Source organism: Montipora capricornis, chromosome 2 (assembly GCF_036669925.1).
Source record: "Montipora capricornis isolate CH-2021 chromosome 2, ASM3666992v2, whole genome shotgun sequence".
In the NCBI taxonomy this organism is placed as follows: Eukaryota; Metazoa; Cnidaria; class Anthozoa; order Scleractinia; family Acroporidae; genus Montipora; species Montipora capricornis.
The window spans coordinates 54567079-54594578 of record NC_090884.1 but is presented as its reverse complement, the minus strand read 5'-3'; the positions used below and the strand labels follow the sequence as shown (position 1 = coordinate 54594578).

The 27500-nt window shown below is 39.5% G+C and overlaps 2 protein-coding genes across 4 annotated transcripts in view; both read right to left on the bottom strand.

Moving 5' to 3' along the window:
- Positions 1-141: 141 nt before the first annotated feature.
- On the bottom strand, positions 142-11016 carry LOC138038125 (uncharacterized). 3 transcript variants are annotated; one of them, XM_068883949.1, is made up of 7 exons: positions 10754-11016; positions 9035-9297; positions 7651-7768; positions 7314-7436; positions 7055-7177; positions 5490-6191; positions 142-1265 (listed from the first exon to the last, which is right to left on the bottom strand). In XM_068883949.1, the coding sequence occupies exons 1-7, from the start codon at positions 10830-10832 to the stop codon at positions 1123-1125; spliced, it is 1551 nt and encodes a 516-aa protein (XP_068740050.1). In that variant the 5' UTR covers positions 10833-11016; the 3' UTR covers positions 142-1122. The 3 variants fall into 3 exon arrangements, with proteins under 3 accessions (XP_068740050.1, XP_068740051.1, XP_068740052.1); XM_068883950.1 differs by having other exon boundaries at positions 5532-6191; XM_068883951.1 differs by lacking the exon at positions 9035-9297.
- A 15787-nt stretch (positions 11017-26803) lies between these two features.
- LOC138037510 (craniofacial development protein 2-like) overlaps positions 26804-27500 on the bottom strand; it is a 1401-nt gene continuing 704 nt past the window's right edge. Inside the window, exon 3 of the mRNA XM_068883428.1 lies at positions 26804-27232. Within this exon, the coding sequence (XP_068739529.1) occupies positions 26804-27232 (429 nt within the window). The remainder of the gene's footprint in view (positions 27233-27500) is intronic.

The following is a 27500-nucleotide window of genomic DNA, read 5'->3' as shown; positions in this document are numbered from 1 at the left end:
TGATACAGCGCACGAACCTTTCCTTTAAGACGCGCTATAGCCCAGAGATAAAGTTCAATAAGGGAAGACCTATTTTCTCTACCACTAAACATTCGATGTGGCATGTGAAGGGGTTCGAGTCCAGAAACCTCAGGCTAGACAACATTTAATTTGTCTTTAATCAAACTGATTTCGATTTGCAAGCGTGCCAACATAGTGCTTGATTTTCTTAGCTAGTAGCATACAAATATTGTCCTTGTACAACGTTGAGACATGCATTTCCAGAGACCTACCAAAAATTCCATGAAAAATATGTCGATGTTGACGAGTTACAACGGTTGAAATCTAATCTCGTCAATTCGAAAATCTAAAAAAAAAAAACACTGTTGACCGTTGTCGACCGTTGAGAAATCTCCACCGAAACTAAAATTCATTATTTCATTTTAGAAAAGGAGTGCTTTGCTTTTACTTAAAGTGCTGTGTCATGGCGGTGCAGTTGATTTGAACTGCTTGGCTGGACAGTTTTCAAAACCTCCTATTGCAGTCCAGTTTAAAACTCTTTTATTTTGCCCGGCCTGCCTCATCTTGTATTTGTTACTTCGTTTTTAAAATCCCTCCTTCGTCCTTTCAGTGCTCATTTTGGCTGGTCTTTCATATACCGGACACGAAATAGTTAATGTCTCTGAAACAAAAGAACAAAGCGAACATAATAATACCTAATTAGCAAGGCCTAATCGGAATAAATATGGTTCTTTCGTCCTCCGCAATTTTAGTCCGGTATATGAAAGTCTACCCCGCATTTAGGTTGGGTTTTGTTATCCTTGTGATGGGTTTTGTCATAGCCTTTGGGCTAGCTCAGGTTGCTGGGCGTGCTGAAGTGCTTGTCTTGATTGAGGTGCTTGGTGTACTTGAAATGTCATGACCATGCGTGGAAGAATCTCCTGAGTACCATAAAATGAAAAGGTTAAACAAATAAAGTGAAATTTATTATTTTCACTCTATAGTCACTATGCAACTTAACGTTAACCCGGACGCTTTGTGACAAAAAAAAACTGTGTCAAGCAAGCAAACGAGATTTGAATAACTGTTTGGCTGAGCACTTTGCAAAACCTCCAATTGCAATCCAGTTTAACCTTCTTTAATTTAGCCAGTGCTGCCTCCTTCTGTTTTGGCTGCGTCTTTTTTAACCGTTTGGCCTACTTGAGAAGGTGGCTGTGCTGATGTGCTTGTCTTGATTGAGGTGCTTGGCGTACTTGAAATGTCAAGACCATGCGTGGAAGAATCTCCTGAGTACCATAAAGTGAAAAGGTTAAACAAATGAAGTGAAAAAGCATACGCAAAAGGCCAATAACAATCAAGCAATGACGAAAGAATGTGCTCATTAAAAAAAAGAGAGAAGGTCAGTGGTGTTTTCCGTGACATCTTTGCAATTGTTTAGTTTGAATTTATGTGCTTGTAACGAACATTTAATCTAAAAAGAATCATTGAATTGATAGTTATATATACGGATCATCTTGTAAAAGTTTACTGCACATGGATGACGGGTGATGTTTGAAACATCGATGCGAAACAATAGACAATTTTACACTTTTGTGCTCAGTTACCAGGCCATGTTTTGATACTTCTTAATATGTTAATGAAAATCCGTTAGTATTCTAACAACATAATTTACATAAGAAAAGGAATGATGTTTGTATCAGAGCAAGGTCAAATTCAGCCTCGCTTTTATTCATAGGCCTGGTAAATGAGCACAGAACTGTAAAGGGAGGCCACATCGCTTCAATGATAAATAGATGGTTGCTTGATCGGATTATGGGGTTTCTTACTTAGCTTTATTTTCTTTATTTTAAGCTGATTTTCGAAATCTTTTAATTTTTGAATGGTGGAAGGGCCTGTAATTGCATTCTTTCTCCCTAGCATTTGGATGAAGCCATCAATGCGAGCGAGTGTTTCACGTATCTTCCGGTATATTCTTGGTTTTCACATGACGTCACAGCCGCCATATTGGAGCACCCAAGCAATGAAACAGCGGCCATGTTGGAGTCCAGATCCAACCTCCGGGAATTGAACTCTACTCTTATGCAAATTTCTCTCTGGGTATTCCGGTTTTCCCCTCCCCTCAAAAACGAACAGTTGATTTGATTTAAGTTGATTTGTTAATTTTAACTTACAGCGTCGCCAATCAGTGCTCCAGTAGCCTGCGTAGCTGGCGATTCTTTTTCGAGCGCGAGAGATTTCCAGCGGTGCAAGAAGGCTGGAGAGGGGGAAACGAAGAACTTCTCGCGGCTTCGCTGCTCCAGTTCTTTTGCGTTCCGCAACAACAGAGCCGCCAGCTACGGAGGCTAGTGTTCCAGCGCTAGAAGACTAGACACTTAAATGAAGTTCCTTTCCTTTTCTTTACTGATAAGAGAGGTTTTTACTGATACAAAAGCTTTAAGTTGTAGTGGTATACGTAGGTCCTCATCCAAGACAAGACAGGTGTGGAACCTACACGGAAAATTCATTTGCGGGTGCTTGCGAAGTGCACTGTGACTGCAAATTAGTAGAAAAATTCCTTGACATTTTTGAACAACCAATGAGCTGAACTCTCGGAACCGTTGGCCTTTTCAACCCACATGTCCAATATACATGAACTGAGTCGGGTCGTCAATTGCTGTTGACGGCCCGACTCACCGGATGTCGGGTCGTGAAGTTTAAAAAGGAAGTAAGCTTTAATGCCGTCATTTGAAAAGTCGACGCGACTATTGGAAGTGTCAGGTGGTGAGTGAAAAAAAAACTTCGATGAGCAAAGGAGACTGTGCTGCTCAAAACTGTTGTATATTTCGTTCTCAAAGAGTAGCGACTACAATAACGATCTACGCATAGACAATTATAAACATAAAAATTGCTACGCTGTACGCTTTATCACAAAAACCATTAACCTGGAGTAGCCAAGCCAAGTCATCTACCTAGCCGCATTTTTGGAGAGAATGTTAGTGTTCGATCCAGAGTCCAACATTGTAAGACCTCGCCGACAAAGTTACTAATTCTGTCCATGACCTTAATTTTTCGTACGTGGTATAAACCACTCCTGGGCCTCAACTTGCATTTCTGGTGAACATCATTTCCTTTGATGTTTCTGATCGATGCAGTTGAGTAGTGGTGCATCTGGACTCAAACTTTTGTATATTTTGCTAATCATCTTCTTATGTAGAGAGTGGTAGTGGTTTTTTCTACGATTGCCACAGGTTGAGCCATGTATGTAGAGTGCGACTTGAGGCATTTGCGACATCGCCAATGTAGCTTAAGAACCCCTCCTGAGGCCTCAAGCACAGGAACAGGAGTACCATTATCTTCCATATCGTTTACGCAACAGGCTACTCTTTGGAAAAGCCTTTTTTCAATCTGCCTTCCAAATTTATTAAGGAACAAAACACAAATGGCAATGACAAACACGAGAACGAAGCGCATCATTTTAAATAATATTCTACTTGACGTTTTGTGTGATGCAACATACATCTTAAAAGTGATGGTTAGATAAGTAACTTATCAATTACAAAGAAACATGTGACCAGGGGAAAGCCAAAACTTTCTTACGCAATCTTTATTCCTTTGGTCTTGAAGTATTGTCTTGATGTTTTGGAGTTTTGTTATAGTGTACTGTGGCAATATAATTATGTGGTGTGGTTTTATTTTGTGGTGAGCTTTTGTCAATATGTGACGAGATTTGCTGGTTACCTGTTATGTTTCCATCATGATGTGTTGGGGCCTTTTGACGTGCTGTGTTTATAATCACATAAGGGGCGAAACAGGATGTCATAAAAGAACCTCACCACATAAAATGTAAACACAGCACGTCAAAAGAAGACCTCAACACGTCATGATGGAAACACAACACGTAACCATCAAACCTCGTCGCATAATGACAAAACCACACCACAAGACAAAACTTCAAGACCAAAAGAATAAAGAATATTTAAGAAGGTTATGGCTTTCCATGGTGACAGACAAGAAAATGCACCTTCAGAGGGTGGAAAAAGCTCAGTTGTGACAACAGGCAGGGGCGGATTCATTCTGATTTCTACTGTTTTACGGAAATCGGTGAGAAAGACGGGAAAGGGGACTTTGCATGAAAAGTTAAAATCCCAAAAATTCCCGGAGAAGGATGAACCAAGACCCCCTAGAAAGGTTTTCGTTGTTTGGGAAACCGATCATTGTTTATCCTAGACCCCCCTAACAGGGTAAAAAGACCCACCCTTGGAAAGGAAATCTCACTATTTCACACCGAGTGGGGTCAGGGAAAATGATGTGTTCCATTTACCTCAGTTTACGAGGGCTAGCAATCACTTGCATTTTAACAGAGCCAAATACTTTCCGGGTTGACCTCATTTTTCGCTCGTTTGAACCTTACAAATCATTAGTCCATGCAAAAGCAAGGTACACTTCAAACGCGCTCTTAAGTATCGAGGTCAAGCAAAGAAGAAGTCAACGAGAACTAGAAGGTCACTTTTAAATATAACTTAATGCCATCGCAATCAATCTCTATCACAAGCCACGTTACACAATGTACGCGAAGAACTCAATTGCCTGATTAGGAAGAACGACGCTGAATCAACAAAGACGGAGAAAAGGAAAGGAAAGGAAGGAAAGGAACTTTATTTAGTGCCTAGTCACTTTAGCGCTGGAGCACTAAATTGAAGACACTGTAAACTGAAATTAATAATCAGCGTAAATCAAGTCAAGTGTTGATTTTTGAGGAGAGGGGAAAACCGGAGTTCCCGGAGAAAAACGTCTCAGTGCAGAGAAGAGAACCAACAAGCTCAACTAACATATGTCGCCGAATCTGGGAATCGAACTCGGGCCACATTGGTGGGAGGCAAGTGCTCTGACCACTGCGCCATCCCTGCACCCCTATGAATGAAAGATTTAATAATGTCGTCTGCTCACCTTCTCTACAAGAACTTAAGGGGCTAGGTCACGCAATTTTAGGCAATTCAGCACTGATCGAATGGTCATAGAATTAACTAAAATATCAAAATAACTGTTCAAAACTATAGAAGAACTCTAACAAAACACAGGGAAGCCGAGAAGGGACATGGATGGACGAAACTGGAGGGGATTGAAATGGATTGAATTTGGGTAAATTTGAAAAACGTTGGCCCACTTTTTTTCAAATTTATATCAGTCTATATCAAAATGCCATTTACAAAGCTGGAAAATCATTCTCAGTTGTTATGTGGCGGTGATTTTGCAAATGAAAGACTCTTGCTCTGCCAATTTGACGTTTAGAGCTCATAATTAAATAAATTAAACAAAATTACCTAAAATAGCGTGTCCTAGCCCCTTTAAATTGGTAAATTAAATTGTCTTTTTCCATTTGTTAGGAGGTGAATATTTTAAATGTAAGAAACACATGAGGAGCGTTCAGAGCTATTTTTCTTGACCACTACTGCTACGTGGCCTTTCCATTTGACGTCGTCTTTGCTTGGACCCTATAGCGTTGTAGTTACAAGGGTTTAAACTAAACTGACCTGATATGCTTGCTTCAGTAAGACGTATTGTTTCACTCTCACCTCCACTCTGTGGGGTCTTGAATTGCCCTTTTATCTTCTGTATTTGTTCCTGGGTCAATGGACAATTGTATATTCGCAGCTGCGTGATTCTTCCTTTGAAATTATGGCTTCTTATTTTAAGCGGGTATTGTGTCCCCAGTTCAAAATCTTTCCCAATGTTTTTCGTCTCAGTCGCGGTTCCATTAACCCAGAACTTGGCTTCGCCAGACGAACGATTATACGTCGTTCCAAGAAATCTCCAACTGTTTAAAGCTTGAATTTCATACTGATGCCGAAGGGTGATGTTATGTTGTTTACCATATGTTAATTTGATGATACGCTTCTGGGACTCGTCAGATTTTCGATAATCAAATATTCTCAGCCCCTTCCCTGTTCCATTCCTGTAGATTATCAGATAATTGTCCTTTTGACTGCTGTTAAATTCCAAATGGTACAACCAATACAGAATTGTCACTGAATAGCGCATGTCTAAATATCCGCTCTGGTTGTTAGAAAACTTGATTAGACCGCCGCCATGCTGAAATTCGTAGGAGCCTCCTTCTCTGCCGTCAGGGCCTTTTGCAAGGGTCACATTTTTTGAAAAACCTGGGGAAACACGGTTGTTGATTTCCGAGGTATTGAACGTAGCGTTGAGTGGGAACCAGGCCATTCGAACTTGAACTGGATAAACACATATACAAAAAAGTGAAATTTAGTAAAGAAAAAATCAAAATGATTGTTGTTCATTTGGTGTCCGTCCTAATGCCTGAAGAGGATATCCTACAGTTGGATGAGAGAAACCAACAACGACAACAATACCATGGCATGATTGGATTGATTACATCTCTTAAACAGTAGGCGCGCTATTTATTGACCAATTAAGTTAATGATACTCTGAAGAACGGTCGGTCGTTTTCACACTCGAGGACGAACAAATCGTCTGTAGAACGGACAATTCACTCTATGGGTTAATCGACTACAGTGAACTGAATTCAGGTACATCAATTCCTTTAGTGTTGTCCGCCGTAAATTTGTAACACGGACAATCTACTAGCTCAGTCAAACATGCACCTGTAGGAAAAAAAATACGGACAAATATTTTAATGTAAAATTTCGCTGGGAAAATTGTACTGCAGGTAGGATCCTCAAGTTTTGTCAATAAAATCTTGTCGTTAGCAACTAAAGTTTACCATTCTCAATTTATTTTACATTCAAGGTTTTCTAAAGTTATTTCAACGCAGATTCCCATAGAAACACTGTTATTTCGGACACGTTTGCCGGAATTCCCTACCCGTCAAGATGGCTTCCAAAACCGTGATATAAGGCCTATTTTATATACCTATCACATTCTGTTTTCTAGATGAACCAATATTTTTACAGCTTAGAATGCAAACGAGGGTTTAGAGTATTATTCTACGTCTTCCAGGTAGGCTTAGTTATGCATTACTCCACTCCACTGACGTCATCGTGCTTTGCAGTGAAGATAGCCTTTTGTAGTAACCTTAAATAATTATAGTAACATATATATGCAAGAGAAATCTGACCGGAGCAGTTTCGTCCGTCTCCAACATACTCTGCCTTACAAGTGCAATTATATGAACCATTGGTGTTGATGCAATTTGCGTCAGAGCTACAGGTGTGATTTCCAAGGAAACACTCATCAATATCTGAGAAAAAGTCAATAAATACACCATCAATAGTTCTACACCAGCCTATATACTAAGTTTTCAATTAGCAACTCAGTACCGTAGATTGCATTATCGAAGACAAACTAATCCATGATAAGATTTTCCGTTTTCTCACCGGTACAATTGTATCCATCACCAAAGTATCCTGGTTTACACGAGCAAGTATACGATCCTTTGGTGTTGTTACACACTGCATCTTTACAGCAATTGTACATTCGTGTCACGCATTCGTCGATATCTACAATTAGAGTAGATAATTGTGCATAAAGAGGTACGCCATAAAGTGTTATCAGGGAATAAAAAGCCAAGATTTGAGGACAAGATTACAAATACGCCATGTCATCCTATAGTTACCATCACGTACCACATTTACTTAGCTAGAAACCGGAGGTAGTAGCAGTGAAAGCAGCAGTTAGAAAAAACGAGGATAGAAAAGACGAATCAAGGGATACCTTGTTGACAATTGGCAAAGTTCCCTCCTGCAGGACAAACACAGCGATATCCTTTGTCTGTATATCCAGATTGGCAAACAGCTCCGTTGGCACAGCGATCTACCTTATCACAGGCACTCTTTAAACAAAGACAAAAACAACGCTGGCTTACAAATGATTTTTTTTTTTAAAATATGGTGGTCTTACTCTTATCTGAAACCCAACCCGGAGCCTCCATCTTCTACATTAGCTGTCTGACTCAACCCTGTATCGTATCTTATTATTTTTAGAAGCACTTCCTAGGGGATTTTTACGGATGTGTTCACAATAGCCAATCATAAGAGGACTTATGGTTGGCCATTAATAGCGTCAGAATGCACACACCTGAAACACGAAGGTATTTCGAAGTAATAAAAACACATCGCAGTTCTAAAAGTTCTAAAAATAAAGAGATATGGGACAGGGTTGACTCAAAGGTATAATACGTATGAAGGCTCCAGGTAATGGGTTCCAGCTGTTACGTTATCGGTCATTGTAAGTGATGAAATAGTAATCTCTAAAAAAAGGATCAAGTTGGCAAGGCGTCCCTCTTTCGTCAGAAACGGATACTTTTTTTGTGGGTAGTAACCATGTTGTTGTGAGGCCTTATGCGTCCCATGGCGCAAAAAGGACTGATGATGATGATGATGAACCATGTTAATTTGCCCATGACATTGCTAGTATTCAGATCTGTTTACTTACGCGGTAACAGTCACTCACTGTATGTTAACATTGTTTGCGTTGGTACTCTGTGTGTATGTGCATGATTTTTCAGTGTTTGTGAATTTACGTTCTCTTCGTTCAGAGCGTCTTTCTCTTTAGATCATACAAAAGCCACTGTAATATGAACAGGAACATGAACACGAACGAGTACACAATTACGTACATTAAGGCAAACTAGAGCACAGAAACCGAGGACAAACACAAACGGAACAATGCTAACGCAAACACAAACAACGTAGAATTTAGCCCAGCTGGTTTCCATATAATCGCCCGGATCGCCCCGACCGGACGAAACAGTGTATAGGCGATCCGGAAAATTCGTGCGATTTGCTGTGTCCAAATTTCACTCCATCGTTTTAATCGCCTTGGTAGAGCGGAGTTCTATCCGGGTGATCACGATCCCCGCAGTCGCCTCTTTCCGCCACTGTTTCCATGAATTCGCCTATACACTGTTTCGTGCGATCAGGGCGATCAATCCTAGGTCTGGCGATGGTATGGAAAATATGTTTTTGAGAATTGAAACGCGAAGAGGAACACGTTAGCATTCAGTTGCGAGTGGAAGGACGAGGACTAGTACAAAAGGAAATTGAGAACTGAGATTAGGAGGAGCAAACAAAAGGATCAATTCAATTTTCAGCCTTACGTCTGCTCCATGATAGAAGTAATCCACTGCGTCCAGAAACTCTGGACCATGTCTAAGATGAGTGGCGTTGTTCAGCTCACATCTGTAAAGTCCCTCGTTATTTTTGTGGGTATGAATATTAACACTAACGCAATTAGGGTCTTGATAGCATCGCCACTTGCATTCTTCTAAATCGCAGACTTGGATAGTAGTAATGTTATGTTTCACCAGCAGTTTGTGGGCGAAGAAAAAAAACGATGGGAAGACAAGTTCCCGACAATCATCTATAAAATCAAAATTAACTATTACAATCATCATTATAAACTAATGCTGAGATGATTAGGCTAAAGATTTTCCCTTGATCTTGAGTACAAGTCCAAATTAGTAGGTAGGATGATGTTTTGAATACATTTAGCTCAATTTTCTCGACCTCAAGGAGAAATTTTCAAGCACCGGTTAGTTATAAAAACGTGCATTCGCCTGTAAAGTATTTTCGTTCATCTCTCAAAAACTCATCCAGATGCAACTGAGTTTTCTATATCTTGTATGTACTAGCAAGCTTTTAAAGCTTTTAAGTCGCTTTCATTGAAAATAGCAAAATTACTGTCATTTGATTTTGACGCTATTAGTCGTACGTGGACTATTTGCAGTGTACTTAAGTTACTCATTTCAGACTAAAAACAATTTTTATGTAGCTGACTACTATATAGAAAAGAACTTAAAATAATGCGGTTGTCGCATTGTTTTATCTTTTGATTGATTCTTTGAAATAAATTCAATCAATAACTTTGCTATGGTGTCAAGTCGTTCTAGCTCGCTGCCGATGAAACAGCATACTAATTGGAGACACCTAGCTACCCTATCCTAAAAAAGATAATTACATAATGACTTCATTAAAAACACTAAGCCTAAAATAAAAGTTCTATAATGTACACTTTGCGTACAAAGCATCAAAAGCCCTATCAGTTGTTACATAAAATGCATTTCTAACGGTTGTCACTGCATGAGTAAGGCATGAGTAAGTTACTTAAATTTATAGTTACTTTCGCCTCACTCAGCTCAAATTGCCTGAGTCGCAATTTCCGTCATGTAGGCGACATGAAAACTAGAAAGCCGAGATTTACAGGGAAACTGGGGCTTTTTCTTCCCAGTAAACACGCCAAATTTCAGCGAGATCGATGGAAAGCACGCACACCTACGAGCTCTACAGTAATGATTCAAATTTGAATCATTTTCAGGGGGTTCTAGGAAAAGAGTTTTTCACTGGATTTTCTAATTAAGAAAACATTGGCAACAAAGTATCCGAAATGGACTGAAGAGGCTCCACCTGCGCCGATACTTGATACTGGAGAAGTTTCAATAGTTTTTTTTAAATGAGAGATAATTTTTGATATTTATTGATGGTGACTACTTTTATTTTGCATCTAATGATTTCTGAACCCTCCGTGAAAACAAGTTGTTGGCAATCATACGCGACAGCCGGAGAGTTGGCCGGTTAAGAATTTCGCGCCCTCTATCGTGGTAGAGAAACTAGGGATAAGAGTTAACTCTTTTCTCTAGTTTCTCTACCACAGTAAAGGGTGCGAAATTCATAAACGCAATTTTTTTTCTCAAAAAAAATTTTAAAAGCAATACATCAGTTTTAAAAAACAACATAACCTATTTACAGAAAATTAACCTTGAGAGAGAAGGACGAAGAGAGAGGAAACGACACCAACCAAAGCGCTAGTTAAAACTTACCATTCGGACAGGCAGATGCGACATGGAGCGAAACGAAAGCTGAGGTGATGATAAACTGCACTATAGGAGGAGTCCCCATCGCTCATTCCTCACAGGTCAGTCGCAAATTAAGACTATTTGTGTAGGGTGTCTCGAAGTCTTATTAACACCCAGAGATGCAGATGTCAAATTCTTGTATAGGACTAATTATCCGGCGCCACAACAGAGTAGAGTTTGTTTTCGATATATTAAAATTCAGTCCTAAACAAAAGGCATCATCTAGAGGCTCGGGGAAATGAATATAAGGATTTGTATGAGTTTATTCCCCAGTGCCTCGAGATGATGCCTTTTGTTTAGGGAACTCGCAAGGTTATTAAAATCGTAAAATTCCTCTTTTTTGATCATATCTAAAACAAACTGGCCTTTGAAAAGCTAATATAGTCGGGTCCATTCAAGATCTTTCAACATTTGATTTTATTGGGAAGAAGGCTTAAGGGACACTTTAAATTACAGATACCCCAATGCATAATAACACTATTTTTAGATCCATTAATCCACGGAAATTAAAATAAAGCGCAACTTGCTTTGGGGAATGTGGCGAAAGTCAGTCAAGTTCGTTTTAAAATGTCTAGGTTAACTATCAATAGAGTTATTGCAGTAGAGGTGTGACTTAGAGTTAGAGTTGACGACTTCCAAAATCCTGAATTCAAGATTTTGGAATTCAGGATTTTGGCAGACCAAAATCTTGAATTCAGGATTTTGGAAACTTAACTCTAACTCTACGACATAACTCTATGAAAATAACTCTAAGAATAGCTGTCCCCTGAAATGTCGGTAACTCAGTCATTTTCTTTGCAAATGAAAGTTTCTCTACCGACACAAAAAAAAAAACTGCAGCTGTTAATGCTATTACTCTTATTCAAGAAATTTATTTAAGCCCTTACAAGTGGGTGAAGGAAAACAGGAAGATCCTTATCAATACTCAATTATCCCAAAAACAATAACAAGTCAGAGGGATGGAGTGCTTTACGTTTTTAGAATCTATATATTTCAGGTATTTTTTTAATTTACCAGCAGTCATTCGTATATTGTTGTGAAAATTGTCAACTCACTTTTTAAACTGCTAGGAGCCCAATATTTTTTTTCAAACCAAGATGACTCTATTAAAAATTAACAATAAACAGAATTTATTTCCGTGCAAGCCATTTTAATATTCTAGTCTTTGTTTTGACTTGGAAGGCGCCAGCTTTTATTCTTCTTTGTCATCTACTGTCACGTCCCATGCTGGAAGACATTTGATATTTTACCGCCCGAATTAAAATCATTTATTCGTCGTGGCGAGGTACAAAAATAATGATTTCCGTTTGTCTCACGATAAGGTAACTTATGTGGAGGTGTAGTATCGAGTCGATTTTTATCGAGTCCTCTTTCCCTCGTTTCCCGGAAAATTTGAGTGATCCAAACAACTTATTAAGTAGATCAGCTGGCGACGTTTTGATTCATTAAGCATACTGCCAGTCTTCCTCAGGCGACGAAAAAAAAATCGACCAATCACAACGGAGCAGTAATGCTTTGTAGTTTAACCAGTCAACCTCATTATCATGGCCTGATGAAGACCGGTGGAAAGTTGTCAAAACGCGCCGATGAACATAACAACTGACCACATTGTGACACAATCAGTGGAACATGAGGTTACTTTTTGAGAGCTTTACAGGACTATTAAGATTTTTTTAAAATCTCAGAACCATCTTAAGATTTCCAAACGGCCGATGTGTTGACCCAGGAAATAACGAGCACAACTCTTGCCACTAGCAAGAGAGAGACTGGAACACCAGACTCCCTAATTCCCAACCACTCGATGTTTTTTAACCGAATGATATTGACCAAATGCAAAAATGGCTATCATTAAACGTAGCCAAAACACGATGCCGGGGCCGGGGCCTCGCAAAATTTCCGCAAATTGTCGCAAAATTGTTCTCAATGTTGTTGTGTTTTTTTTTATCGTAAAATTGCATTCGATCCCTTGACGTCCGAATAGAATGGGCTAAAAAGTTCCCGTGCGACTCTGACTTTACTACAAACCGTTTATAGTAACCGCGCTTTGATTTATCTCTTTTCTTTCTACTATGGTCGCAACGTAGTGCACTTTCCAAAACAGTCCTTGTTGATTCGCTGATGACTATAGACACAAAATCACCTGATCAATCTATAGCACAACAACTTACAACGACTGCACACGATCTTACTGCACCATCACTTATAGCCGTTGTGAAAACTCCGATTGCACCATCCGTCGGAGCCGTTGTGAAATCTCCGATGACGTAATGGTCTTAATTAATCTGGACCTTTCTTCGGATGTGTATGGGTATGAACGATACGACAATAACACTATTAATAACTCACAGCTTTTTTTCTTAAAAATCACGATTAAATTTAATTGTTCTTTTACACGAGTAAAGGGCTAGCAAAGTAGTCACACGAGTCACATAATTCAAGAATTACGTTATCCACGGCTATGTTTACTACAATGGTTATTTCCCTACCAATGAAAGTTGCATCGACACATTCCATGAATGACGTAATGGCCTTTTATGTATTCAATACTCGCTTCGAATCAAGCGCTTCAATAACACAAAAAGGAAATATATCTTGTTCTAAATAAAGAGTGGAATATTCATAAAATTTTAAGTACATTAACGTTTTAACAGCTTTTGGCGAATAAACATCGTAAGTTGCGTGATTGGAAGTTTCACTGACTATATGACCGAGTGGAAATTTGGGTCTGGTCACCGACAAAACGAAAAATAAACGCCGTGCAGAGTGAGGACTGCGCTCGGCCCATGGCCGCGCGGCTAATAAAACACGTGCACAGCAAGAACCGCGCTCGGCCCATGGCTGCGCGGTTAACAAGCAAATGAGAACGTTGCGTGACTGCGTGATGATCATCGTGGAACTGTGATTCTGTTTTTAACGAAGTAAACATTACAATGCGATTTTAAAGTGTGGAGCTCAGCGCGTGTTCAGTGTCTCAGGCAGTTGGTGTATATTCCATAAACTCCAAGTTCAGCAATTTCGAAAATTCTCTTAATTTCGAAAAAGAAACTTCGATTTTCGGGAGGACAAAGCCAGGTGCTCGCAGAAATCAACCTCTAATTTAAAACACAAAATAACAAAGTCCAATTTAGAAAAAAAATAAAAATAAAACAAGATCTGCGTTGAGAACTTCCATAGCTTCCGTCGGTTCCTTAATTTTTTTGACTAATTTTCACCGTAAACGAAGGACAGATCGATGCCGGTCACTCGTACATAACAGTACGACAAAAATTGAAACAAAGCAAATGGGGAAAAAAAAGACACTCGGATCCCGGCCTCCGTCTCCTGCCTCGGCCCCGGCCCCGGCCCCAGCCCCGGACCCCGGACCCGGACCCGGACCCGCGTTTTGGTTACTACGGAGTAAGGTATATCTTTGAGTGGCCCGTCGGCTCGTTGGTGAAAATGTTAAAGAACGAGTAAGGTATACCTTTAAGCTGCTCGGCGGCTTGTTGCTAACATTCAATGTTTAAACAAAGAGTAAAGTATATCTTTGAGTGGCTCGGCTTGTCGGTGAAATTCTGTGTAAAGGACAGTAGGGTATATTTTTGAGTGAACAGAATTTTAGTTTCTAAAGAAACTGTGGTACTGCGTCGGTGGGAGATTGAAACAGAAATTGATTTCATCAAACGACGAAGGGCTAACGCTGGAAACGTCAGCTTTCCAAATCTTTCACGGTGGTTATTCGACCTTTATCAACTCGTTTGATAAAATCAATTTAGATTTTTGAGTGGCTCGTCGATGGAATTTGGTGTTACAGAAAGGGTAAGGTATATTTATAAGCGGTTCGGTGGCTCGTTGCTGAACTTCAATGTTTAAAGGACGAGTAAATTATATCTTTGAGTGGCTTGTTCAAAAGGTTTTCCAAAGCAAAAGTGAGAAATTTGACGGATATGTGACGCAATACGAAAACAAAGAAGGAAAACAATAGTCTTACTGTCTTTTGCTTTCGTTTCAAACCTCTTCAAGATAATGAGCAAAGCTCTGAACAGCGCGAGCAAATGTCAACCAGTGAAAAGGTTTCGTGATTACACTTGCTTTTTATTATTAAAGACCTGACACTTTTTCGCGACTCTATGTGTAAGTAAACGTCCGGAGAATAATAAGCATTCTGGGCGATGTTTTTACAGGGACTGGTTTAATGGGAGCTATCTCGTGCACGATCTTTAAGTAAATGGGAATTTTCTCTCTTACTCAGAATTCATTCAAAAATATGACCTTAGATGTAATTTTCCCATTACTGGGTTGCCATAGGCAATCCAGTTAGAAAATGCGTTTGTTTGTTTGTTTGTTTTTTTCCCGTGTCATGAAAAGTCTTGCCTGTCACTCCCCTGCTAAGTGGCGTCTTTGTGCATAGAGTCTTCTGTGCGTATCTGTTAGGTTTGAGGGGGCTGGAGTAATGCGTAGATAACTCTGGTGCATACAGGAGAACATTTAATTATTAACCTTCAATGGCGTCGAAAGTCATTGTAACGCGAATGGCGTTTTAGTGCATCTTTGAACAAAATATACCCTTATGGAGCTCAAGAATGGAACGTCAATTGGATAAACAAGACAGGCGGTGAAAAAGAAATATCTGGAATCTTTAAAGCGACTAGTAATGATCTTCGACAACAATTTCATTTTCGCCATTGGATATCAAGTGAGGTTTGTTTCTAATATTTTAATAACTTGGTATTATATACAACACGGAAATATCACGGCGCCCACTGAATTCGGTGTCACTTTTGATTTTGCGATTTTCTTGTGCAGCAAAAAGTACAATAACAAAATTGAACGTTGCAAAACTTCGGAAAATACAATAATATTCCTTGTTTGTCCCCCCAAATTTTGCATGAGCATTGTTTTTGTTTTCTCTTGGGACTATTGTAAGTCCCAAGAGAAACTGGAAATAATGGTTATGCAAAATTTGGGGGGACAAACAAAGAGTATTATGGTATTTCCCAAAGTGGCCCTATATGGAATAAGGCGCTGTGTCACTGCACTACCACACGTACGCAATACTTGCCTATTTTTTCTAAAGACAGGAATGTTTTCTTTCTGACAAATGATTAATAGGCTGGAAGCCAAGTTTTTAACCTCAGAAAAAAGATCTGTTTCGTCGTATCAACCTGTGAGCCAAAGGGCTTCTGCTGGCACGACTTCTGGGTGACCCCTTAAATTGTCTTAATGACCCCCGACTTGAAAAACAATGACTGGAACGCTGCAGTTCAGTACCACCCAACTCAGTCCCTTCTGTTTTTGAGTAACCAGTACCACAGGTAACCCAGTATACGCTCATTGAGCGTCTAGTTTATTTTCGAGTGGTTTCTGCAGTTCCAAGGCACCTTACAGAACGTGCGAGCACAAATCCCGTGGATAGATCAGTTTTTCAGTTGGATAGTGCGTTTCAGCTGTCCCCAGAGGCTTTTTATAAACTTAAGGGGGCTATGTCATGTTATTTTAGGGTGTTTCGGGAAACTTTTAGTTAATCACAAGTTTAAAACTCGAAAATGGTAATGTGGAATTCCTTTACTGATAAAATTATCGTTACATCACAAACAAGACGATTCTGAGCAAAAACGAACTTCATCCAGGCAATTTGCCATAAATCTGAAAACCGTCGGGCCGACTTTTTTCAAGATTACCCAAATGCAATCCGTTTCATTCTTGTTCATTTGTGTCCATCCATGCTTCTCTTCCCTTCAAAATTTGTTGTATTTCTTTTATCTTGTTCAACAATTTTAGGGGTTATTGCAATGTTTTATTCTACTTTTTGGGCAGTTTTGGGTGTCGTGAAATTACATCATTTTGCGTGACATACCCCCTTTAACTAAAATGAAAAACACAATGACTATTCTTGGTTCCTTATAAACAGAAAACCAGTTGTACTGAAGGCTAACTCTAAATGGGAAAGAGACCTGCAAAATGACCAAACATTTCTAACTTCTATTTTTAGTCGTGTAAAAAATGCTTGAAAATACAACAAGCTTAGGTAATTCTACTTCAAGAGTAGTATTCAGTAAAAAGGAATCATTTCTCTTTGGTAAGGCAGGGGACACAAAGTGCGCATACTGTAAAATGAATGATTCCATAATCCACATCTTCTACCATTGCAATTGCCAATGGAGTCAGTCATTCTTTTCGGAGGTTATTAAATGGTTTATTTGACAGAGAAAAGGTCACCTCTTTTACACTCACCAGCTTAATTAATTACTAGATAAAATTGGTTGGTTTCCCAGCCAGTTGATCAAATTTATTTCCCAGCTTGGAATTCAGCGCGCTTTCAAATCCCGATCCAAAACGACCGAACAAAAGCGACAAAACCGGGACAAAACAGGATTTTTCCGCAAGCGCAATCACTCTGACCAGCCGTCGTATGTTTGTGACTACTCTCTGGGAGAGGGAAGGGGTTTTTTTAGTAGTCGTCCTCAGTCTTCAGAGTTTCTACAGCCAGCTCGGGTTGAAATGCTAGAAAAAGTCAGTAATTCCCAGGCAAACCTCTATCAATAATAAATTTCCCAGCCAGCTCATCGAAACACCTGTATTTTTGCCAGCCAGCAAGATTCCTCTGGGGAACAGATAATGTGAGGAACAGATTCGTTGGGTGCCCCTGAAATCAGCTCAGTATCTAAAACAAAAAAGTGGTAAGTTTTGGAGATGTAGCAGTTTTATTCTATAATTGATCAAGAAAGCAAGACCACCGTGTTGGCTTAGGATATGGTGTGGAATGAATGAATGAATGAATGCATGAATTAGTTGCACTCTTTTTAATGAACAAAACAAAGGACCAAACCTCCCAGTCAGTATTATCACATGATCTGTTTTGGGACTGAACAAAATGTACAAGTGAAAAAGGTCTATTGCAAATTAAACAAACGATCTGTCAGCAACGGTCTTCTGTTTATAAGTCTGTGGGTTCACACTGGGCACTAAGTCTGTCTAAGTCTGTCTTAGCCTAAGTCAAGCCAAGTCACCCTAAGTCCGCTTAAGCGTTCAGACATATCTAGAAGACAAATTCTTTCCGCGCAAAGCTGTCATCATTAACGATAAAAATAACAGATAAGGTAACTAACATCATAAACGTGGTGAGGTAGTCACGATCCATTTTAGGGAAGAAGTTGAGATCAAAATGAGACCAAGAGGCCGTAAAATCGCTGTAATTGCGACTGTTGTCTCTTTATTAAATTTACAAAGGTTGAGCAGCCAAATAAATGGAGAAGGAGACCGACTAAACTGAGGTGGTGAAGCCGCATTAAAAACATGAGGCATTCCTGCTTCAGATCTGTTGGGAAATCGGCGAGGAATATCATAAGAAAAGAAAAATTACACTTACGTTGGCTAATCAAAAAGTGATCAAGCCACGCAACTTAAATCGCATGAGTTGAAAAGTCGGTAGCGTATTTGCCTTCTAACGTTTCGTCCTCTCGGCAAAGCATCTTGAGTTAATTTTGTTCGTGAGAAGAAACTTGTTGCGTGATTTCTTTGCTTTGGCGCCTAACACGGGAATCGCCATCTCCATCTCCATCTCCATCTCCATCTGATAAAACCCACGATTTTGACATTTTTTTGGTATCAGGTTTTCTTAAGTCAGCCTTAAGTCATGTTGGAAAAAGACTTAAGAACCGCTTAGGTCGTTTGAGTTTGCCGACACTAAGACAGAAATCACGCTTCTGTGACTTAAAGGTTCACACCTGTCATTTTCACTAAGTCGACTTAAGAGATTACTAAGTCAGACTTAGTGGTCTAATGTGAACCCAACTTTATAGTTAACTCAATCAAGCTTTCAATCAATATGAAAATATTTGGAACTTGTGCATCTTTGATTCCTAACTGTGATTGACATATGCTTATGAATCGTTTTCACCTGACGTCATCATTTTCTAAAATCCAAAACGAAAAAGCCACGAAAGTTTTTATCCTCAACAGGCATAAGAGGTGGTAAATTTGTATCCATCTGCAATTTTAAAGCTCAATAGCGTGCTTCGTTTGGAAATCAGAGGATTTTGAATTTCTGAGTTATGGCCGTGCGTGACACGAGGCGACGATCGAGTTTATAGAGATATATATATTTATCTCATGGTTTTGAGCCTTTTTAGAATTTAAAGCATTAGGAAAAGTGCTTAGGTAAATAGCTGTTTGTTCAGTACAGATGATCACTCGCCTAAATAGCCAAAGTAAGTAACAGATGTTGACACTATTTTCCGGCCGCCACATTGGTGTACCACAAATGTACACCAACAGGGCGTTTTCATACTGGGCTCTGTAAATTTCTGCGAAACATTTAGACGAATATCTGAAGTTTGGGGAAACGCACAGGCCTAAAACTTGGAGAAGTGTCTTCTTCGTTTATCTTCTACAACATCAGAAATTCTTGACTTTTCCCACTGGATGGTTTTCGATTTATTTTTTTATTGCGTGACAGCGAAAACGATCTATACCTATTATCACATGTTTTAAAGAGGTTTAGAGGACAAAGGCAAAGTTAAGTGGATGATATGTTAATATATTTCACATTCATTTCACACTATCAAGCTGAATATTGATATTTCGAAAATGGCCAATTGCGAATTGAGGAATCGTTAGCATGTTATTTGACTAAGGAAATTTTGGGTTGTTCAACTGGTTTCCAGTAGCGTGTCTTTACATAGCAATACAATTTAATGCCCCCCTCCACCAACCTCGGTCCCAAGGAAAAACTGGTGTGCTTTTGCAAGAAAAGCTGTGGAGCAATCCAGGCTGATATTTGCATTTCATCGCTGCGTAAGCGAGTTGTTGGGGGTCAGTACATGATCTCTGATACAAATTCAGATAGGAAGCATGCCACTGAAAGACGAATTGCTGTCGAATACAGCTTAATTAAGTCATTACGCAGCATAGTCTAATGCGGTGCACACGCACCGAGGTTTCAAAACGCGAAGTGCGAAACCCTATTCATCCTCTCCCTGATCAATTTGGAAACATACCTTCAGCAATGACTGTAAAACCAAAGAGCAACGCGGATATCGAAGGCATTTTTTCAGATTTATCTCGCTAGTCCGATATTTACGCCCTTCTTTGTTTATAAATTGTCTCAAGATGCCTTGGTGTTACCAAAGGTCAGCCTCTTAGATACTCCAGCTTGTGACGCACTTAGGTTATTACTGGGTTGCCGAATGGCAATCCCAGTCGGAAAGTGTGTGGCATTTGTTTGGTATTTTTTTTTTCCCGTGTCGGTAAAAGTCTTGCCTGTCACTCCCCTGCTAAGTGGTGCCTTTGTGCATAGAGCCTTCTGATCGTATTTCCTTAGGATAGAGAGGGTAGTGGAAATGCGTAGATTTCTCTGGTGGACATAGTAGAATGATAAACTTAACCTGCAATGGCGTCGAAAGTCATGTAACGCGAATGGCGTTTTAGTGGATCTTTAAACAAAATATACCCTTATGAAGCTCAATAATGGCAAGTCAATTGGATATTGAACAAGAGAGGCGGTGGAATCTTAAAAGCGACGAGTAATGGACTTCGGCAAGGATCTATCGCCCGTCGAGCCGAAATCAAAGTGAGATGTATTTCTAATGTATTTTACCAAGTGTGCTGTTATGTAGAACACTGAAACCAAATGGAAAATTCTCTGGTAACTGATGGGTTCAACAAAGACAGAGAACGAATCGAACACCTTAAGTGGATCTGTGATCAACTCTGCAAAGTCTACAAGTAAAAAAAATAATTGGAAACGTGACAGCCAAGAATTATTTGAAAGAAAGCTTGTCGTCTATTTTGTGCTTAACTAGTTATAGCTGTCGCTAAAGTGCCAACGAGCCAAGCTTGCGTGATCTGGCGCCTGGCGGCTGCAAACATCACGCGGCGTACTCGTGCGGCACTCTCATTGGTTATCGCTACGGTCAACATGTCATCGCTTTGGTCTACATTACAGCTTTTGGTCTACATTACACTCAAATTTGAAGCGCTTCTGAGATTTCGTCCGCCTAAAAATCTTCTCGCGGCTCTATAAGCTGCCGCCTCGCCAGGCCTTCTGTCTTCAGAAGGCCTGACTCGTTGGCAATTATTCAAGGAAAAGGTACTTCATGAAAACGGTTTGATCCTGAATGTTTAGTTTGTTGTAATATTGCGCATATTTGACACGATTGAGTTTTTTCTCTTCACGCACGTAATGAAATAGGAAGGGGTTTTTGCGTCTAATAGCAAATATGTTGTTTGTTTCAAAACATTGTTCGCTGGAAAAGGTGGCCTTTATGAATTCATGATGTTTTATAATATGCGAGCTTAACTGGATAGTTTTTATGGCAATAGTACAGCATTTTCGTGTCAAAATAAGGTTAGCGTCTTTCTGTTGTGCTAACTTAATTAAATATAAATATATATTCTGCCTCGTGAGTTTGTTATTCTCGTTAACCAGCAATGGCGTCGAAAGTCATTGCAACGCGGATGGCGTTGTAGTGCATCTTATGTTGTTTGTTTCAATGAAATGTTTCGCTGGAAAAGGATTCCGTGATATTTTCTACCTTTGTGAATTATCATATCATGTTGTGTATTGAATTTTCGAGCTTAAGGTTGAAATGTGATACGGGAGGATATTTTCAGTATTGCTCACAAAAATAAACAGGTCTGTTGGAAGCGTGCCCGGGGGGGGGGGAGTACTCCCAGAAAGTTGGGTAGGGGTGTGCGGCCCGCTTCCCAAAACCCTTACCCTATTTATGACCAAAATCGCGGAAAATTGGCCAAAATCGATACCCTATTTATGACCAAAACGGCTGAAAAATCCTACCCATTGGGGCCGCACATACCTATATAGCCCATATAAGGGAGTACCCCCCCCCCTCCCCGGGGAAGCGTGCTTGAGTTCCAACAAAATGAGCCCCAAAATCAGCAAAAAATTGTGACGCCGATGAATAATAAAGTAGCTGCTATTTCCAAAATGATGGAATTACGTGGTGATAAAAAACCTTGTCTTGGAGAGTAAATTTTTGACTTAGCAGAAACAATGGTAAACCCTCAAGTGTTTGGGCGATTGTGATCTTTGTTTTGACTTCGCTCATTTATTGTCAAACTTTATAACACTTGACAGGAAAAGAAACTTACGAAAACCCGGTATCTTGCCATCATTTGACACAGTTGCTTCACTGTTTGGCGAGTAAACATGCCGCGGTAACTTAATCACGGCGCCCGCTGAATTCCGGCGATGTCACTTTCGATTTTGCGAATTCTTTGTGCAACCAAAAGTACAATAACACAATTGAACGTAGCAAAAATCTCCCAAAATGTTTGTCGCTGATCGTAACTTTTTATATTCTATATTCACGGTTCAAAATTAATGTTGTGTCCATGTCGTAAATATGTTATTCTCGAGCTACCGTCCTGGAAACTTCCTTCTGCTCACTAACGAATTCTTAGTTAAAATCGGCCTACAAGACGACCCAAACTGCTCCTTTTGCAAAGATGAACCAGAAAAACTTAGTCACCTCTTTTGGTCCTGTCCCAGAGTGACCGCTTTTTGGACCTTCTTAATACAACGCTTTATTATGTCTCAGATTATTCAAGAAAACTACCAATTCAATCTTCTTATAGCATTAGGTTTGATGCCAGACTCCTCCAAAAATCATTTTCAAATGAATTTTTGCCTCCTGTTAGCAAGACATTATATCTGGATTTGTAAAAACAATAAAACGCTACCAAAGGTAGAAGGCTTTTTCACTGATGTCTTAAGTCGATCTATCTATTTCAACAAAAGGGTGCGGGCACCTGAAAACTTTAATTTAGAAAACCGTTCTTTTTTCTTGCTTCTTTTACTTTGATAACTCCCTAAACCAACAAATCCTTCATCGCCTTTTCACAACAGCCTTGCAACCGACAGCCCGTAAACTTTAATGCTTTGACTTCCTTTTCAGTATGGGAAGCAATGTATACTGTTTTACTGTAAATATGTAAATATGTCTATCCTGTAAGTAAGTTGTTTGTTTTGTGAGTGTGTGTGTGGAATAAATAAATAAATAAATTTAAAAAAAAAACAAAAACAAAAAAAACCTTCCTTCTGCTCTTTCTAAAAACTGTGTATCAATTTACTTTTGCATCAATATTTGTTTTTGCATAAAGCAAGCTAACAAAATCTGTACCTTGCTGAGTTCGCATTTGTTAGCGTTAATAGTATTTTCGGTCCAATGCTTCTGTTTTACGAAGGGGTATATGTTTGAGGTCACCCATCCAGATACTAAACAGGGCTTAACTTTAGTAAACTTTAGTATTACAAAGCTGTCAGATGCTCAGAGGGCACGCTTAAACTTGTGGTGAAAGAAGTTGTGAGAGAGCTTGAAAATTATCAACATGTCAGCCCAGAAGCCAATGTTTCTCACTTCCCATTTATTTTCTTCAATCTTTCGATTCTGGGTTCAGTACTTTGCTAGTAACCACATGTCTTCTCAGGCTATTTTCCCAAGACTTCCACCATGGCACTACAATGATAAACAATACCAAAACAATATCGTGCACTGTAAGAGCTACATACTACGCAAGGACAACTTGAATCTCCTGGAAGACAGCACACAGCTCAGTTGACATTTTATATGGAATAAATCGCTGTGTTACTTCACTACCACACATAAGCACTGCGTGTCTATTTTTTCTAAAGAGGACAGGAATTTCTTCTTTCTGGCAAATGATTAATTAATAGGCCGGTAGCCAGGTTTTTAACCTCAGAAAAGGATCTGTTTCGTCGTAAGAACGTGTGAGAACCTGTAAGGCAAATGGCCTCTGCTGGTATGACTTTTGGGTGAGCCCTTAAATGGTCTCAATGACCCCCCAACTTGAAAAAAAGTGCAGCTGGGAAGTTGAACTAGGGACTACCAGGATCCAATTCAACGAATGGTTAGAGCGGGTCTTAAACCCTGGATCTCCGGATCTCAAGGCAAGCGCCCTAACCACTGGGCCACACTGCCTCCTAAATTGAGTCTGGAGTAAAACATGAAATATCTAATTCCGTTTTCCGCCAGGAAGAGATTGGATAATCTATGCTGTCCAAAGTATAAATTGCTTTATGTTGGATTAAAGTAACGTAAACAATACATTGCGTTATCCACACATGGATTTAAAGAACTGGACATACCGATTGTTTCTGGAGACTACTTGTTTTGATAAAACATGTTTTAAGATGTTTTATGCGTTTGGCCACTCTGTAAAACATAGCCATGTTTTACCGTAAAACAGGTTTTAGCATGTTTTACGGTAAAACATTTACCGTTTGGACAGGCCTTAATGAAGAACTTGCGAATGAGTTCTGACAGTAGCTTAGAGTTGCTTTTTTGCTAAGTGAAATTTACGCTCTATTGGCTCGTTCGGCGTGGTATACAAATGAATAAGCTACACTACGTCACGAATGTTTATTCACGATCATCATGTCCTTGAAGCGTAAGCGATCAGTTCTTTCGATAAAAGATAAGAAGTGTATAATTTTGCGATTAGAGAAAGTAGAAAAAGGAACCAATTTGTCAATTCAGCCACACTGAATATCTCCTGTTTCAGATCGCGTCTCTTTACCCCCGATTGATACTGCATTTTTCTACTGAAATTCCTCCTTTAGCCGTTGCATATGGGTCAGTAATCCTATAAACTGGTGAGTAAATCCATTTTATGGCTATTGAAACAGGAGATATTCAGTGTGGCTGGCATTCAAGAATTGGTGCTCACTTTTCTGGACAGCCTATCCCATGATGCGCTGCGTTCAACCGGAAGCGCGAAACTCTTGATGCTCGTATTGCTCACTTGTAAGATCAATAGTGGAGTATGCATCCGTAGTCTTTTCTAACCTTCCTCAATACTTATCGAATACCTTAGAAAGCATTCACAAGCGCTCGTTGGCGAATATCATACAAGGTGTTTTATATGAGCAGGCCCTATTTACAACCGGCTTGATCTCTTTTGTAGGATAGCCGCCTGCGAGAGATTTGTGTCCAGAGTTCAACCATCAAACCCATTGTTCCCATTAATGTCAGGCAGAATTGACAATCACAGTACAATCTTAGAGAACGTAGCAACAAGGCGTTAAGGCCAAGTAACATCGATCGACTTAAACAGTTTGTAACCACCAGTACGCCCTTGACTTTATGTAAATGTATAATTTGTTGGCACATTTATTATAATTGTATATATTCTGTATTTATATTATAGCTGACGCTACCTGTAATTCAGTTCAATACTCCAAAAGGTAGAAATAAACGAATTCATTTATTTATATTTATATGTTTGGTTTGTCGACACTCAAATAGACCTTTTTACAGTAACTGTTCTGTTAATTATAACCCAGCCATGAAAGTGAGGTTGAGGTCGACCCATACTTGATACAAGTACAAGGAAGGGTTACGTTTTTGCAAACGTTGGCCATGTAGCACTTTTATTTCAACAGACTTAACTGATAAGAGTGTAATGTTAAGTGCCAAGTTTCTACCCCATATGAACCATGTGAGCGTTAGCCCTACTGTTGGAAATGGGCCCACACAAGGACAGAGAAAAACTCTGATCAGGGTGGGAATTGAACCCACGACCTTCGGGTTAGATCACCGCTGCACTATCGACTGAGCTACAAGGTCACACGGGAGCAGGCCGTGGGAAACACTGGCTTCTAGGATGACATGTTGATCATTCAGTCAAGTTCCCTCACAACTTCTTTTCACCACAAGTTAAATCGTGCAGTCTTTGCGTCTGACAGCTTTGTAATATAAAAGTTCACTGAAGTTAAGCCCTCAGCTGTTCGGCGGGGTTAGTATCTGGATGGGTGACCTAAAAATGTACCTCTTACTAACAGAAGCATAGGACCAAAAATTATATTTTAGCGCTCAAAAATGCGAACTAAGCAAGATACAGATTTTGTTAGCTTTCCTCATACAAAACAAATATTGATGCAAAAGTAAATATATATTGATACACAGTTTTTAGGAAGAGCAGGACGGTCGATCGAGAATAAAATATTTTGCCATCAGCAACAAAATTTACGACATGAAAATAACATTAATTTTGAACCTCGAATATCAAAATTTACCATCAGCGGAAAACATTTTGGGAGATTTTTGCTAGGTTCAATTTTGTTATTGTATTTTTGGTTGCACAAGTAAATCGCAAAATCGAAAGTGACATCGGCGTGTTTACTCGTGAGACATTGAAGCATCTGTGTCAAATGATGGAAAGATACCGGGTTTTTGTTTTTCTTAGTTTTCTTTTTCTTTCAAGTGTTACAAAGTTTGACAAGAAATATGCGAATTCAACACAAAGATCACCATCGCCCAACTCTTGAGGTTGACCATTGTCAAAAATTTACTCTCCAAGACGAGGTTATTTATCACCCGGTAATTCCATCGTTTTAGAAAGAGCAGCTACTTTATTATTCATCAGCGTCACAATTTTTTGCTGATTTTGGGGCTCATTTTGTTGAAACTCAAGCACGCTTCCAACAGACCTGTTTATTTTCCTGACTTATGCACCGCTGTTTACAGTGCACTACCACAAAAATCCTCCAGTATAACATTTCAACCCACGTATGCAAATTTGTTAAGCTCGAAAATTACACACAACATGATATTAAAATTCACAAAGGCTGGAAATCTCACAAAAACCTTTTTCAGCGAAAATTTTATTGAAACAAACAACATATTTGCTATTAGAGGCAAAAAACAATCCAATCCGTGTCACAAAGCATGTGCAATAAATAAATTTCTGACAGTTCAATCAAATCCTTTTCGAGAGAACCTTGACCGTAAATAATGAAGCACAAAAGCACAACAAGCTTTCATTCAAATAATTCTTCACTGTCAAATTTCCATTTTTTTCCTTTGCAAAGTCGAGTACAAAATAAATGTAAATTGCCAGACAACTTAGATGCGACTTCAGTAAACACTGTGATGCATTCAATGAGTTCGATACCTTCAATGTTTGTTAAATCCATAAAAATTTGCCATTTGATTTCAGTGTTGTATATTATACCAAGTTAGTAAAATATTAGAAACAAAGCTCACTTGATATTCAACGGCGAAAAATGAAATTGTTTTCGTCTTTCAGTTTTTCCACATCCAATCTCCTAGTTGCCTTTGGCCTGTATGCATTGGCCAGCTTGCGTCTTAGTTTGGCAACAGCAAGTTCGTGGTCACTTCCAATGTCTGCTCCTCTATACGTGCGGCAATCAAGCGAAGAATTTCGCCACAATCCGTTGATGAGCACATGATCTAATTGAGCTCTTGGGCGTGTGCCGGCATTACTGGTCCACGTATACTTGTGAATCAACCTGTGCGGGAACAGGCCTCCTCCAATGACAAGGTTATTAGAAGCACAAGTATCTAAAAGGCGTTGCTGCCTATTGTCAATTGAGGGACCGGGTACTGCACGAGGACCAAGAAATAGCTCAAAACCATTTCTCATATTACCCACACGTGCACTGAAATCTCCAACGACCACCTGCAGATCATGCGCGTGAGCCCTCTGTAGTACATCTTGAAAGGATTGGTAAAATTGATCTTTCTCCTCTGCCTCTGCAACATCGGTTGGTGCATAACTTACAACGCGAACGTCCTTAGGCTGCTGCTGTTTTATTTGCCCGCCCCGATCGCGAGTTCGAAAGGTAGCCGGGGTTTTTTCATTGCTCAATTATCATTCGTATTCTGTGATACTTGGTCCACGGGGGTAGCTTTTATCGCTGTAAGGTTCCAATCAAAGGTTTGAGCAC

Bases quoted from the DNA above. Each gene is read 5' to 3' on its own strand.
- LOC138038125 (XM_068883949.1), bottom strand. From the start codon at position 10,832: ATGGGGACTCCTCCTATAGTGCAGTTTATCATCACCTCAGCTTTCGTT. The intron at 7,437-7,650 runs GTATCCCTTGAT...CTCTAATTGTAG, and splicing joins CTTTGCCAATTGTCAACAAG to ATATCGACGAATGCGTGACA. The intron at 1,266-5,489 runs GTCAGTTTAGTT...TATGGTACTCAG, and splicing joins TACTGAAGCAAGCATATCAG to GAGATTCTTCCACGCATGGT.